This window comes from Saccostrea cucullata, unplaced genomic scaffold, assembly GCF_032062105.1.
Source record: "Saccostrea cucullata isolate Sc308-1 unplaced genomic scaffold, CSIRO_AGI_Scuc_v1 ctg217, whole genome shotgun sequence".
NCBI classification, from domain to species: Eukaryota; Metazoa; Mollusca; class Bivalvia; order Ostreida; family Ostreidae; genus Saccostrea; species Saccostrea cuccullata.
Window position 1 is genome coordinate 125,169 of NW_026936638.1, and position 15,750 is coordinate 140,918.

General features: G+C 32.5%; 1 protein-coding gene and 1 pseudogene across 2 annotated transcripts; both read left to right on the forward strand.

The window, feature by feature from the left end:
• The first annotated feature begins 4 nt into the window (after positions 1-4).
• LOC134246063 (regulator of microtubule dynamics protein 1-like) lies at positions 5-3,566 on the forward strand (annotated as a pseudogene).
• A 2,975-nt stretch (positions 3,567-6,541) lies between these two features.
• On the forward strand, positions 6,542-13,310 carry LOC134246043 (uncharacterized). 2 transcript variants are annotated; one of them, XM_062728307.1, is made up of 3 exons: positions 6,542-6,664; positions 11,153-11,187; positions 11,616-13,310. In XM_062728307.1, the coding sequence occupies exon 3, from the start codon at positions 11,682-11,684 to the stop codon at positions 13,020-13,022; it is 1,341 nt and encodes a 446-aa protein (XP_062584291.1). In that variant the 5' UTR covers positions 6,542-6,664; positions 11,153-11,187; positions 11,616-11,681; the 3' UTR covers positions 13,023-13,310. The 2 variants fall into 2 exon arrangements, with proteins under 2 accessions (XP_062584291.1, XP_062584290.1); XM_062728306.1 differs by lacking the exon at positions 6,542-6,664 and having other exon boundaries at positions 11,059-11,187.
• The last annotated feature ends 2,440 nt before the right edge of the window (positions 13,311-15,750 follow it).

The window sequence follows — 15,750 nt, forward strand, 5'->3', positions numbered from 1 at the left end:
AACTCCCTTTATGCATCAGAGTTCACTTCCGGTGCGTGTGTTTACATCTCGAAGCTTCATCACTCCCCTCACTCATGTCGTAATCTTTCGCAAGATCTCGTCAGATTCAGGATGTCAACGTTCCTCAGACATAATTCTTTGTTTCTAGGCGGTTTAGGAGCGGGAATCATTGTCGGAGTTGGTGGGTCACTGATTTATTTTCGATTAACAACGAATGTTGATAGAGAGTTACGACTTATTTCTGAATCTATTTCCAATCTGAGGAAAGAGGTTGAGGAATTGAAGGAGAAGGTAGTCAAACGAAGAAGGAAGAGCCCTGCATTCTATGGCACCACTTCCAGCAGTGGGGAGACGGACGATGACGCTTATGAGGATGCCTATGGAGGGTATGCATTCTATTTCGAATTTCCTCTTTATCCAAAAATAGATCTACTGTTGAGAGTGAAGATGTGGCAAAAAGTATATATACATGTACTGTGCTTTTTTTGATTGAGCAAATATAGATTTTCCCAAAAGTAAAATAAAACTGACAAATAAAACGTTAGTACCAGTGATTTGGTTGGATTTCTTTTCTTTAACTTTTCAACTGTCAGAATTAGTAACAAGGTAATTTTCAGTGCAGAGGTTCAGAGATTAAATATCATCATTATTATTTCTATTTAAGGTCAGATTACGAGTTCCACAACTTTCATGACCTTCAGACAGAAATCCATACACAGATGAACACAAGAATCGGCTGGGAAGAGCAGGGGGAGGAGAAGAAGGATGATGATGATACTTTCTTCAAGGATGTTGACAAACTCTTTGATGGAACTGATGAAGATAAACTAAGAGCTTATGAAATGCTAAAAAATAACAAAGAGAAGGTATTTGAAGAAACAGATCCTTTGCATTGATCAAAATGATAGGAAAATCTACAATGATGTTTTGTTACTGAATATTATAAAGATCATTTACAAGTATATCCTAGTACCTGATAGTTTGCATTTGTGCCAGAATGAAAACTTGACATATAAAGAAAAAATTTAATTATCAATGCACTGATTTATCTGAATATTATCCTCAGTATTTTTGTATGCATATTATTGTTTTGTAGTTTGTTGACAATGTGGAGTATTGCTGGAGATTAGCCAAGAGTACATACCAAGTTGCCCAGATTGAGGGGAGCAGGGGGAATCAGGATAAGAAGAAACAGTTGGTGTATGCTTCAAAGATCTGTCTCAGAAAGCAGTGGCCATGGAGGAGAAATGTGCCAGTGCCCATAAATGGTAATGTTCAAGATAATATCTTATTTGAATACAAAATTTTGTAGATGAGAGTGGGATATATAAACACACTGTAACTTAATCTCAGTTATATATTTTGTTCATATTTATTGTTTAATTTAGATTTTTGTTGAAAAAATGGATATGGTTACTTGTAGAAAAACTTAATTAAACTGTCTTGAAAAATTAACTTTTGCAGGTTTGCCATAACATTAGGAAGTATTGGTGATTATGAGTCCACACAAGAGAAGATTAAGAATGGTTATATATTTAAGGTAATATTAATGTATACCCACTTATATAAATATTCAAGCATGAATTTTTAAAAAAGTATAATAATATAGTGGTTGTAAGTGATTAGCTTATGCAGTCATATTGCTTTGATCATAATTTTTTTCTTTTTCACTCCTCTGGGGGCCAAAATTGGACATACAAAATCTTACATCTTTTGCAGGAACATATAGAACGTGCAATACAGCTCAATCCAACAGACCCATCTAACCATCACTTGTTGGGCAGGTGGTGTTACGGGGTAAGAACTGCAGAAAACAGTGGAATTGTTTGCCAAGGACCTTCATACTTGATCAAACAATCCTACTTTTATAGATTTAAATAGACATAAGAAGTGTATTGTGTATGTTTTTCCATATTATTTGGGAAAATTACAGTCAATATTTCTTTTTCTTTTGTTTTAGGTTTACATGCTTTCCTGGATAGAGAGGAAGGCAGCAGCCACACTGTTTGCCACGCCACCTACATCTACTGCAGAGGAGGCCCTCACTCACTTCCTGGAGGTAATAACCATATGAATCTGTCTCCATAAACAAGAAAGACAAATTCTGTTCAGAATTTTCATATTAATAATGTATACTTTTATCTTTATATATCTTCTTAAACGTGCTTGAACACAGATTTGAAGTTAATATTTTTCTCAAATATTGGGTATAAAATAATAATACCATATGGCTTATATGTTTCTAAGGCATTTCTCACAGCATTTCACATGGAAATAAAAAAAAAAATTAATTTTTCCTGAAAATTATTGAAACTACGAATTTCTGGACACATTTGATTGACACATCTTTGCACTTTCTGAAGACAAATTATTTTCTGATTGTATAGAAAGCTATATATGTAAATGTCAATGAAGAAAGAAAATGTGATCAGAACTTTTAAGCAAGATGATGAATTTTAGAGTTTCCTCCCTTTTTACAATACACTTGTCTTTCTCTTTACAGGCTGATCGTCTTAACCCTGGTAAATGGAAAGAAAACCTTCTGTATATTGGAAAGGTAAGAACATTAAATCTTTTATGATATTCATATTATAAAATGATTTATTCCTCAAGTTCATGAATAAAAATAAAATAAAGAAAGTGACATTTTTTGAATTGTATCCCTTTGAGTGACTTATGTTTTGCTCTCATTTGATTATGCATTATTTCAGTGTTACTATCAGATGTCAAAGTATAAGGAAATGACACAATGGTTAGACAAAGCAGCAGCTATTCCTTCAGTCAGTCAAGATGTAAGTCAGAAAGCTATGTAAAAGGCATACTTCATGGGGTCTTCAGATTTGTTAAAAAACCAACATTCTTTTGATACTTGCATGAAATTCAAGAGATAGAAACAGATAATTCTGGTTCTAAATTATCAATGATGTTAAGTACAATATTGTAATTGCATGATTTTCTTGATAATTTGCCTTGATGAATTTATTTTCTTTAATAAAGTAAATAGAATTACCAGGTATACAAATCTACTAATAAAGTCATGTAATCAAGGGTTAAGATTTCCATGGTATACATTCAAAAGACTCTTCTATACTGCTATCAAAATAATTATCTTTAGTTTATTACCATTGCAGGACATAAAGGCAGAAGAAGAAATCCAGACATTAATGAAGTACCAAGTCAGATGAATTTTTATAGATTCTATTTTTTTCGACTTTAATTTTTATGACGCAATCAAAATATGGGACCAAATCACTGTTGTGAATTCTATTGTGTTGTGTTACAGTTCATTGTATTGTGATGCTTTTTGTTTTATTTACTTCCCAATCTATTTTTTTAACACTTTTTAAATGCAATCAAATGACAAATCCTGTGCAAAACCAAGAAAAAACACATTTAAAAGACTTAGTGACTGTTTGTAGAGTATTTTAAGATCAAACAACAAGTTAGGTAGATGTGTGTTTCACTACGTGATTATATTTGTTTTGACACTTGTTAAAAACTTTTACGATATCTGCACACTAGAGTTTGTTCACACATTTTGATTATTTCATCTGATTCATAGAAGAAATTTTTGTCAGTGTTTTCAGAATTATATTGTAAAGCAAGCACATTTAAAAGTCGCATGTATTTTCTTCTCTTGTTCATCATTAATAATGAAAGAAAAATAACTTTTCTCATAAAAAGATACATTTCAAGATTTACAATAGTTTGCATACATATTAATAAAGGGTCTTGCAATTCAGGATATTTTAACAATCAACAAAATATACTTTTGTAAAGATATGTACATGTGTATATTTGTGTATATTTAAAATTGCATATAATTTGCAGGGTTTTATTGAATTTTTGTTTATCTGCAACATAAAGCTCAATTTTATGCTTCATCTAACACTTGGTTGTGTTTAACAAATAAAATGCATAATTTTTTTTTGGTCCCATATTCTTTAAAAGAACATTGTTTTCCTAAAGAAGTTCATCAGAATTGTTTTCAGAATTTTTTTCATTGTATTGCCACAAAAATGTTTTCAGTTTAAAACTGAAACAAGAGCATGCAATAGAATAGGGCTCAAAATTTGTCAGTAAGATTTACCGTGTAATTACAAATACTTGTACATCTATATTTTTTTCTTTTGATCAAAAATGAATATGTATATGTCACAAGGGCTTAGAACTTGTAGTTAATGACCCCAAAGTTTTTCTAGGCTGGTGAATGGTAGATATTAATGGTAACAACCATGCAAGTAAAAACCTTCCAAAGTATTGAAATGTACCCAGCTGTAATCAGTAAACGAAGAAACTGCTGTTTGTATTAATAGTGATTTATAGAAAATTACATTGTAAAAATAATTTACATTTTATATTTTTTTTACAAATATATAATTATTGTCCTGGTAAACATGTACATTGTTTTTTGAAATTTTAAAAAGTATGTGAAATTACATGCAGCTAGAGAGATATGTAAATCTTTTAAAATGTTTTAACAATTTATAAGATTATACCATTTAATAGTGATATTAAAAAGATGTAATGTTAATAAATTAAAAATTTTGATACTCAGTAAAACTGTATAGATTTGGTTATTTATATACCCAGTATTTTATCTGTCTCTTTTCTAGTAATAAACTATAAGATATACCTGTCTGACTGAAATATTGTTGTAGAATCACAGTCCATAAAGAAACACCATAATGCTCATCACAGCCACAAGTAAGATCTGTTGTGAAATGGTTACAGGTATAGGAATTTTAGTCAGAAACATATTTAAATTTTTTTTTTATACTTACACCTCCCTACAAACAAGGGAGATTTTCAGTTTTCATTTGAAGGGGGGGGGGGGGCAAGCAAGTTGCGGCCTTAAAACTCTCCTTTTTATCCACAACCCAATGAGGACATGAATATCATGAATATTTAGGAATATATCTGTAAATAAATTCTACAAGAACTTGAGTTCTGCAGAAAAAAGATATTTCTCTACATATACAATGCTATATTCTTGGATGGTTTTTTGAAACATCTAATGTTACATAGCATGGTGACATTAAGAATCTTGATTTGACATGCATGTTTTATTGGTATTTAAATTTAAAACCTTGATTCTGTGTCATGTTCAATTGTAATTTAATTTTATTACTGAATAGTTCCTTTACCATACTATAGTATGTTAAAAAAATTCTTATTCCCTCAACCCACCCACCCATCCCACCCCCCGATATATATTAACCTCAAGGGCAACAATTTATAGATGCAAAAATAAAGATTCGTGCAGTTGAACATCGGACAATAACCTAATGCAATTGTATTTACAACCAGTCATGTCAGTATTTTAGAGCATGTTGGTGCCTTCTGTCTAAGGAAATTAAAGAATTGCACTGAAATACATGCACACAGGTGCTCGTGGACAGAAACCTCCCTCTTCCCGAAAATACACCCAGGGACCAAGGATTATTTATCTGCTTTCATAAATTCGCACAAATATGGGAAATTATTTTCAATAATTGATAGTAAAGAAGAATAAACTGGTGAGGGAGGGGGGAGCTTTTTTAAAATCATACGATTACCCGCGAAATTATTTAACAGAAAATTCTTTAAGAGAAGGCTAAAAAATACTTTCTCCACTGATACATGTACTTTTTAGACTCTAACACGTTCAAGGGCATTAGAATAAATTTCACTTGCGAAACAAAATACCCGTACTCTATAATCTTTGATTCTCAGGGCCAAGAGATCCTTGCTAATGAAGCATAATAAGTACTGACCTTGGCGTAGACAAAGACGTGAGATTAAATTTCATTAAAACCAAGTATTTACTGGAACTTAGCACGGTAAAACAGTATCTAAAAATCTCTTGAACTTCAAGACTTTGCCAAAATGGCATATTTTTGAAATTAGTGAAGAGTAAATTTTATCTTATATATTTTGCTAAATATCTAGAGATTTCCATGGCCAAACTGGACACTGGTTCTTGAAATTGAGTTATCATTGGCTACGAACACGTTTTCTACACTGAATTTCAAATACATGTAAACATTTACTTCCACTAAATATTCTATTGACACAAACACTAGCTTGTTTCTCTGTATTTCGGTCTGTTTTTGCCAATGTTGTGATGAAACCTTACATCGCAAGTGTCAATCAGTTCTTTGTTTAACGCCTATAAATATTTTCTTTGATAAAGTAGTCCCAGGTTTGTCTTGAAATGACGAATCGCAGATGAATCTATCATGTGTTGAAGAGGTTACTGGTTTGTTGGATCTTTAAATTTTATCTTCCCAACACAAACAAATAACTGATAGAAATCATACGTTGCTGCATTTATTGAATATTTTGAACAATTTATTTAATAGATCTACAGTAACTTTAAATGGGAGGCATACAACCTGACACCCAGGGTGTGAACAATGGGAGTTTCAGATGTAATTTATTGAGTCCTTTGTCTGCAATGCTCCTTCTTTATGGGAATTCGTCGTCACATTCTAATTTAACAATTCAATAACACTCAAAAATTACTTTTTATCTGATAATTTGAAACAGTTATTACAAAGCATTGGGAAGTTGAATACTAAATCTGACTGACAAGTTGTGTGGATAATTTAGTATTCTCAGGGCAGGGTGGTTTTTGAGTGTTATGCAGTTTTAGATTGTAAGGAAGGAAAATGGAAATGTCGTAAGTTTAATTAAAATTTAATATCTAACATTTTTTGAATAAGTTTATTTTACGTAAAGGACGCGGTGATATATGTAGCAATTAGGTAAAAAAATTCAATTTATGGAATGCAAAAATTTCATTTGAACATAAGCATTAATTCAATATTATCGGTGCTCTCTCTCTCTTTCTCTCTCTCTCTCTCTCTCTCTCTCTCTCTCTCTCTCTCTCTCTCAGTTTGCACATAAACATTGGTTTGAATTTGATTCAGCAGTGAAAATTTATGAAATATTCAATTTAGAATTACATATCTATTTTTTGGGTTTAATGTATAAGTAGATTAAAAAAATATATTTGTGTATCTCTTTCAGCACGTTTTTCTCTTTATTATAAAAACAGTTCAATTTATTTCAAATTTTCATTAAATCAATGTTTAATTATACAAATAAAAACATATTTTTTTAATATAACTAAATATCTCACATCTGTTCATTCTTTATATATATATATAATTTTTTTTTCGTTTATATAAATCAAACCTCAAATCTTTTATGAATTGTGAAATCACTTTGAATATCCACTTCTTGTATGGTTAACCATTAATAATTTTTTTGTCCTTAATATTTGGAGTTTTTAATTGATTAAAAATCAAGTTTTATTAAACATAAAATTGAGGGCAGAACACTTACAAAAAAAAAATAATAAAAGAGATAGTGTGAGTGTAGGAGAGAGACAAAAGAGAGAGAGAGAGGTAAGATTTATAAGATAACGATTATTTTCTCCAGAGTTTCAACACACTTCTGGTCTACTCTCAAAACTACACTGGTCCACAAAATCTAATAAAATATATAACCTTGTATAGAATTAGTTCTTGAAGGCTACAGATCCTTCTCTCTCTCTCTCTCTCTCTCTCTCTCTCTCTCTCTCTCTCTCTCTCTCTGATGTAGAAAAAAGTTCTAAATTTATCGTCGATTTTTTTCTTCGTTGTTTTAAAATTGAAAATGACAATTTAAAATACATTATTTTGTTATGCATAAAGAAAAATTATGCCCCAATACACCTTATTTAACCAAGATATATGTTACTTAATTAAGGAATTCATTTCTGATGTTCGAAAAAAAACCTGTAAGCTCTTCTCTTTTAATATAGATCTTGATCTTTATATACCATGTGTTTGGTTTTTTTTTTTCAAATATGTGAATTTAGTTGTATGTGTCTGAATTATCTGCATGCATAGTTGTGTATATGCATATGTTAGCTTGTACTCACTAGAAGCTTGAAAAAAAAAACATGAGACAAACTTTTAACCAATTTTTCTAGGTTTGTACAGACCTTACAAGACAATATATTTTGTAGATATTTGATCTCTGATATCAGAAAGGTCTTTTTTAATAATTAATTTAATTCCTTTCTCTCATATTCATTTAACCCCGTCCTCTCCTTTTAATTATCCTACACCCACGTTATCTTTCAAAGACTATAATTCCACTCATTGTTATAAATTCTAGGGCCAGATTTTTATGGTTTACAAAAATACCTTGAAGGACCATCATAGATTGATCCCTTTAAAACAAACCTATCAATGGGCGTGATTTGCCTTTACCTTTTCTTCTGTCTTCTTTGGTTTTGTTATTTCAGAGTGATGGAATGCAGATCTCTATTGCGTTATAGCCCAAAATCGTGCATAAGAGGACTTTTTCTGTTTCTACCTATACATTTCCAATGTTTGTTTAAAATTTATAAAAGCAGTTCAAAAGAGTGAAAAAAATGAGTCAGAGAATTTACGAATCTTGCATGCACAACTGTACTTTTATGTGACCTTGCTTTATTTAAGTTAAATTTAATAATTCATTGCATCTTTAAAAAGCTGGCGTCAAGTAATAAACTTGTTCTTAATAGATCTTTAGACATTGAGCGTTACAGATCTTGTTAACGTTTTCAAAATTGTTAGAAAGTCAATTAAAGCCATTTCAATAATTTACATAACTTATCCTATAACTACCAGAACTTAATTCCCTTACTATTATGTAAATTCATTCGTCATTTATGCTAAATTGTTCGCTTCTGTGGGATTCGACTTCAATTTATTCTTCAAGAATGCTGAATATGTGCTTCTTCCACTTTGAAAGGAGGTGGGGGGGGGTACTATGTATATTCAAATAAAATGAAAAGTGTAAAGTATTCACAAAATATAGAAATGGATTGCCAACTGAATCACCAACTGTGTTCAATTGTAGGTTTATGTATGGTCATCTCCATCAACCGTCGTTCAATATTCATCTCTACAAATGAAAGAAACAAAATCATATTTGATACACAAAAGATTTATCAAAAAATTCTTTTACCCATTACATTTATGCATGCTCATTTATAAAGTCTAGCTTAACGAGATAACAAAAATCATCTTCTTCTATCATTAATTATAGTCCAAAGTAGAATGAACAACTGCAAAAATTATTTCGTGATAAATTTATCATTCCAACCATTTAAAATGTAATAAATCATTAATATCTCTACTTGACATGGTTAGAATGGAGTTTAATCAATATGCGGACAATCTTTGATGCATTTTATTTAATAGTTTCATCGAAGTTTTATTTAAGTGCCATACTAATGGGTTTGACATGAAAATTAGATGGAAATTTCCATGCAAAGAAAAAATATTCGTTTAAAGATTTCCTCGATGCCTTTTCGAATTCATTAACAAAAAAAAAATTTTCTAAATCCCTCCCCCTATTATAGTGTAATCTTTATCATTAATTCCAAGAAATTAGTCACTAGGTTTTACCGGATTTTTCGTATAATATTCAAATGTTCTCCTGACGTAACTCGCCACATCAAGCCCCCCTCCCACCTACCCCCTCCCCCCTTCCGAGAACAATAAGCATTCTTTGGGACTCTCTCGCCTACTGACTCACTACCGAAGCTTAACTGAAACTTGCTACGAAAAGATTTTTTTATAATAAATTCATAAATAGCCGTAAAGATTCGCAGATGTAAAACATAATTAAAAGACATTGAAGAATAAAAGAAGTGCTTGAGTAATTTGACAAACTTTTTGGTGAAAAATATGGGGTTTATAAGAATTTTGTCAATACACGTATTAGCATTTCTCCTCCAACAGATCTAGGTTCTAGAGGTATGCAATCATTGTATCGTTAATTTACTAAGTATATCCCCTGTAAATATAGTGCAAAAATAAAATTCTTTTAATGAAATCTTTTTTATCAATAATTGGAAACAGCACACATCGCTAATAATTTGGTTCGCTTCTTTTGTTTGTTCAAGCACACGACGATTTATGGCGCTATGATTTGACAATTGGGTACTTCTGGGGAAAAAATGAAATTTTTATTTTAAAGATAATTTTCATTGTCAATTATATTTTGTAAAAGGAGATTTGAAGCCGAGAAATAATACGTTGTATGACCTTCAGAGTACATGCCCCCACTTAAGTTTAAATCAACATGCTAAAATCTTTCTGCATCTTTTGTAATTCCATTCTTCGTGATACGAAAACAAAAGACTTTTATGTCAAAAGGTACCTTAAAACAAAGTTCGGCGTTATGTCTTCAATGACGACACAAGAAAAAACAGCGCCTCTTTAAAGTTCGTGCTATATAAATACTCATGGACATGTTGATACTTATGGTTGGGTTGACATGTTAGAATAGTGATTGATAAAGTATCAAGACTTATTTATATCAAACAATCCGAAAAGTGGTATCTTTGTTAATCGATTATGAACTGATCATTATGGTCTGACCATATATCTATAAATAAAGTTTCGGAATCATATGAATGTTGTTTTAAGCAATTGGCGATTGACGTCAATCGAGAAATACCTCTTGAAATTTAAATCAATTTCGGAATCAAATTGTAGGTTCTTAGCGGAAATATCAAAGTCTTGGAACTTGACCTTGTATTTAAATCATTTTAAGGACCGTCCCGTAGCCGTGAAACGTATCAACAATGCAAAACACTTCCGATTCCAATTTTAAAACAGCAGGCTATATTTAAATGAATGATATGAATTCAGAATCAGTTCTTCCGAAATATCTGAGGCAAACGTTTCGTTGGGTTCATTTTTTCAGCAATTTCTTAATCCGAGAATCGCTATATTAATTTGTAACTTTTTAAAACTTTTCGAAAAGGTATGCTGTGAGTTTTTAATGTGATACATAAATTGTCTTTTAAAACCAGAGATTTCTTTGAAATGACATGAAATCAACCGAGTCTAACTTAAATCTCTTGATTTTAATTTGAAATATTTGAAAGTAAAGTACTTTAATTTTGCCAAAGTTTTTCAACATTTATCCTTGAAATAGAAATGTTCTCTTAAAGTACGATCATAGTGAAATTAAATGATTTTTCCCAATGTCTCCTGCAGTTTTCATGTTTATTGCCATATAAAGTGGAAATTATTGGCAGTAATTTCCAATTTCGAGATAATTTATACATTTATGAGAATGTAGCAGCTAAATGGTCTCTTTAATTTTTTTTTTTCAGAAAGAAGATAAAATTCACAGCAGTTCCAGATTTTGGTGAGTACTTTCTACATTTCTTCAAATTTTAATTATTTAAAAAAACCCGGTCTTTTAGTCAAATGATTATTTTTTTCCTAAAAAGTAAAAACGGTGAAAAACTGTGACACATTGTAAATTCACGTTTTGTGTCACACGAGACATTGTTTGCACGAGGAGTTTGAAAAGATCAGCGGTAACATACGGCAATCTCCTGACTATTTAGAAAACCTGACAGAATTTTGTCTAAGTTAAATCCCTTTTCTGTTTTCCGTTCAATATATTGGATTCTTACTGTGATATACCCTTCATTTATCTTCCTTTCCTTGCTTAACGTATTAACACAGATCCGACTCTTCTTAGACGACTTTTGGCGACTATCATTGTTTACGGTGTTATCAGAATTGTTAAGCTGTTAATTTTCTACTGTTCATCCTTTTTATCAACAGAGACAACGTCAACAGAAGACCAGAACACAACAAGCAGTCAAAGCAAACAGACAACGACTCGACGCGATGGCTCTCAATGTTCACCGTAACACTGTGTGGACACAGAATACAAACAATATTGGACATTTAGGGCTTCACAGTGAAACCAGAAGTTTGACTAGTACCAAAAATACTTGTGCCAAGAAACATTTTGGTGTTCTGATTACTGCTTTGAATAATAGTGAAAAACAGAATTTCAGAATCATGAGTGGACATAGGCGTGAATTGGAACAGTCATTGCTGGCTCTTTCTCAGAGAATGCGAGAAATCAACGAAAGTAGATTGTCGTTGCCTGCTTCTCGAAAGACTTCTTTTCCACATAAAGACTCCAGGTCTGTTTCGGATGCAAGCACATTTTCGTTTGGATCATCAAGGTCTAGTGTTTCGTCGTATAATTCTTTCTCGAAATACATTGGTCGAAGACTTTCACCTGTGAAAGGGAAAAGAAAATTGCGGAATTCTTTGGATACGGAGACTAACAAACCAGAAAATGTAGAAAGAAGGGAGCGGCGCATTGCGACTATTTCTCCGCCAGACGTCGGGGAGCTTCAGAAAATGTCTGAAAACTCATCAGAACTTTCTGAAAAATCTAATTTCTCTTTATCAGACTTGCAAGAGAGAGTCGCTTTACGCAAAAGTTGCGTTCGTATCACTCCATTTCCAGATCTTCCACCCGACACCGAAAACACAGATAAGGAGGAAACATCTTCCATTTCAGTTGACGAAACTGGCAGTACCACTACTCCAAGACGCACTTCGCGTAAAAGATCTAAAGCAAGAAAGAAGTCAAGCAATGGGGGTATTGAGGAAGCCTCCGTTCACGAGCAAGAAACGGGTCAAACAACCCGCAATAACCCACATGCAAGAATGATTGCTCTGCAGAAACTTCAAATTGAAACGCAGAAGAGAGCTGCACTTGCAGAAAAGCAAAGACAGGAATTGATCAAGAAAAATCGCAAAGAGGTGACGGAAAGTTTTCGTTACTCCCATGCCATTGAACAATATCTTATATCAAGACGACAAAATTCTAAAATTACCCTGTCTGAGGTCCCAGATGAAGTGGAGTATGATTCTGAGGGACGGGAGATTCGCCGACTCGGACCTTCTGTTTTGTCGGTCATCAATGTTGACGACATATATAGAATGACAGTTCGACGCAGACGTCACACGACAACAGGTCTTGGGGAGAAACGGCCCAGTTTCTACAGAATGAAATCAAGAAAATCGATTGCTTCCGTTTATCACCCTTTGCCAGACATAAACAAGGAATCCAAAACAAACTCAGTTGAAAACCCCTTGTCTACAAAAAAATTTCATCCAAAAGACAATCTTCCGCCACTTACAGAGAATCAAGTTGTGGTGACGTAAAGTTCACAGTGTGGAGACACCAATTCTCAGTTTAATATATTGCAGATTATTTGATATATTGCAGATTATATTTATTTTCTTTTATATACATTTTGTTCTACTCTTCCTATATTGAAAGCTATGTCTTGCCCATGATATATGCATGTACATATATTTTGCTTACGTACTTGCCATTTATTATCAATGCACGAATAGCATCGTTCATTGAAATAACATTTTAGAACCATTTAGAGTATACGATTTTGCCACATACATGTACATATACTATGAAAAAATTAAACTTTTTTAGACCCCAAAAGTGTTTTTTCTTTCTCATCGAGTTTTAACACTACAGCCGAATGTGCTTTATGTAATGTTGGTTATCCCTACCCCTTTTCCCCTTGCAGTACTATACGTACATATACTGCATGTGGTGTAATAGTTCGGGAGTTTGTTTTTTCAACTGCCAAAGCTACTGAAGACAATATCAAGTGCGGACTAAAGCTGATAAGATTTGGAATTTACCAGCATTGATAAAATCAACTATTAGTGAATAGCCAATTTATAAATTGGATTTGTTATTTTTTTGTTTAGATACATAACTAATTTTGGGTAATAGTATTTAAAAAAAGCATTTTATATAGTTCATGTTCTAGATGACGGAAAATGTACCATCATGCATGGGCAAGGAATTTTTACATAATGGGATTTATGACTTGGATTTTTCGTTTATAAAAAAGCTAATAATAAATAAATAGGTACCAGTCTGATATTGAAAAAAAAGCGTTGTGTAATTTTTAATAAATAAATAAATGGGTACCCCCCGCCTCCCATATGGTTATAACTGGTGAAAAATATGTTTTCCTGTGGCCGGGAAAAAAATGATCAAAAAGTAAAAAAATATATGTAATAAAGACTGTGTTGTGGTATGAAAAAAAGATTTTTGAAGGGAAATATATACCCTGCCGCTTTTCAAAATTATAATTCCTTGTCACCATTTGTTGATGGAAACAAAAAATCTTAACTTTATTGCGCTTCTACTAAACACAATTATTAGGCCCCTATCAATAATCAGATTTACGGTAGCTACTTATTTGACTAGTAAACATCCTTTTTGTTTTAAAAATGAGGAAGAAACTATATTTGGTCTGTATGGTGAAGTGGAGATTCTAATACATGGACATGCACAAGACACCGCGGAGGTAGCACTATTCCGCAGGAAAAATGGATATTGCATAAAATGTGAAAGGAGTTCATGGAACGAATTTTGCTGACAAATATCATTTTGGTATGAAAATGAAAAAAAAGAAACTTCTTTTCACGGCCACTTGATAAATAGTGCCCCTCCCACCTTCTGCGAATTTTTGTTAGAAAATGTTATTTATCCAAACTACCTGAATTTCTACATTTCGAATTCTGATATCATTTTCCGGTTTCAATGTTCATTTTGTTTCATACATTGGACCTCAATGGGCAGTTCTCCACCGGCAAGTGGTGGGTCTCCATGAGTGGAAAATTCTCGAGAGGGACGTTAAGCTGCAAAATTAATTAAACAACTTGATATTTTTGAGGAGTTTGATGGAGAAGTTTTAACAGACGAATGGATGGACAGACCAGAATAGCAACCATATATAATCACCTGGGGTTTTTCCTCCTAAGTAACAAAATACTGAAAATTTCAAAGGAGGCAGCCGTAACACCCTTCTTTCTCTCTTTCCTTCGCGTACACACCTTTAAACCTATTTACTCTCTCTCTCCGCATGTCCATCGTGCGTCACATGCAGCTGCTTGGGGAAGAGAAAAATCCAAAATTTAAGTTAAAACTAACCTTTTATAAAAATTCATACTCTCTGATGCTACAAACGTTTTAGTTTCAGAGGGAATGTTTTTTTTTAAAGGCTAGTTTAGCATATTTTTTGGATTTTTCAGTCGTAATATTATTTTTGTGATTTAAAAAGTCAAAGGACCCTGGGGGGGGGGGGGGTCCCGTCCCAAGTGGCTGTGTAGCCTGGGTGTGATTATTTTACCATTGTGAGTAAAAACCTGCGGCAGATCTGGTCTTTTAATTGTTTATGGCGAAAGTGAAGCAAAAAATGAATATTTTTACAAATATAAAAAAATAAATACATGTAAAAGACATTCTCAGCATCTTATGTGAGATGAAACTCGTTGTATTTAATGTTTTAGAAATTTGAAGGCCCTAACTTCTTTCATATCCAAATTTTATTCATACATTACTGTACATTACCTTACCCAAGCTCGAATTTATTGCAACAGTGGCGGGGAAAGGGTGGAGGGAAACTAGCCTTTCAATAATCATTTAGATTAGTAATTATTTGAAAAAAAAATAGATGAGTCCCTTGATATCATGTATCTGCAAGCTTGACCGATGTAGGGGCATTAATTTTGCAAGTAAACTTGTATATAATTTACGATAGATCCGCTCCCGATTGAGTGTCAACTGATCACAATTTTATTTCATGCTTGATTTCATCTTTTGAACCTCTACAGCTCATGCGCATTAGCTCCAACTTCCGACATCGTGATTAGTATTCTTAGACAATCCCATGGTCGGATGAATTCCATTTCCCGCCATCTCACTGGAATCTCCAAAAACTTAGTTAATCGTGAAAGGTAGTGTTTCTAAGTATATTCAACAATATTTATTTTGTATTTAAAGCTTATAAAACAATTGCTAACAAGGTTGAAATGGGCGCAATGGTAAAATCCAGCGAACAGTCAAACCAGA

Excerpts from the sequence above, each read along its gene's own strand:
- LOC134246043 (XM_062728307.1), top strand. The coding sequence starts at position 11,682 with ATGGCTCTCAATGTTCACCGTAACACTGTGTGGACACAGAATACAAAC.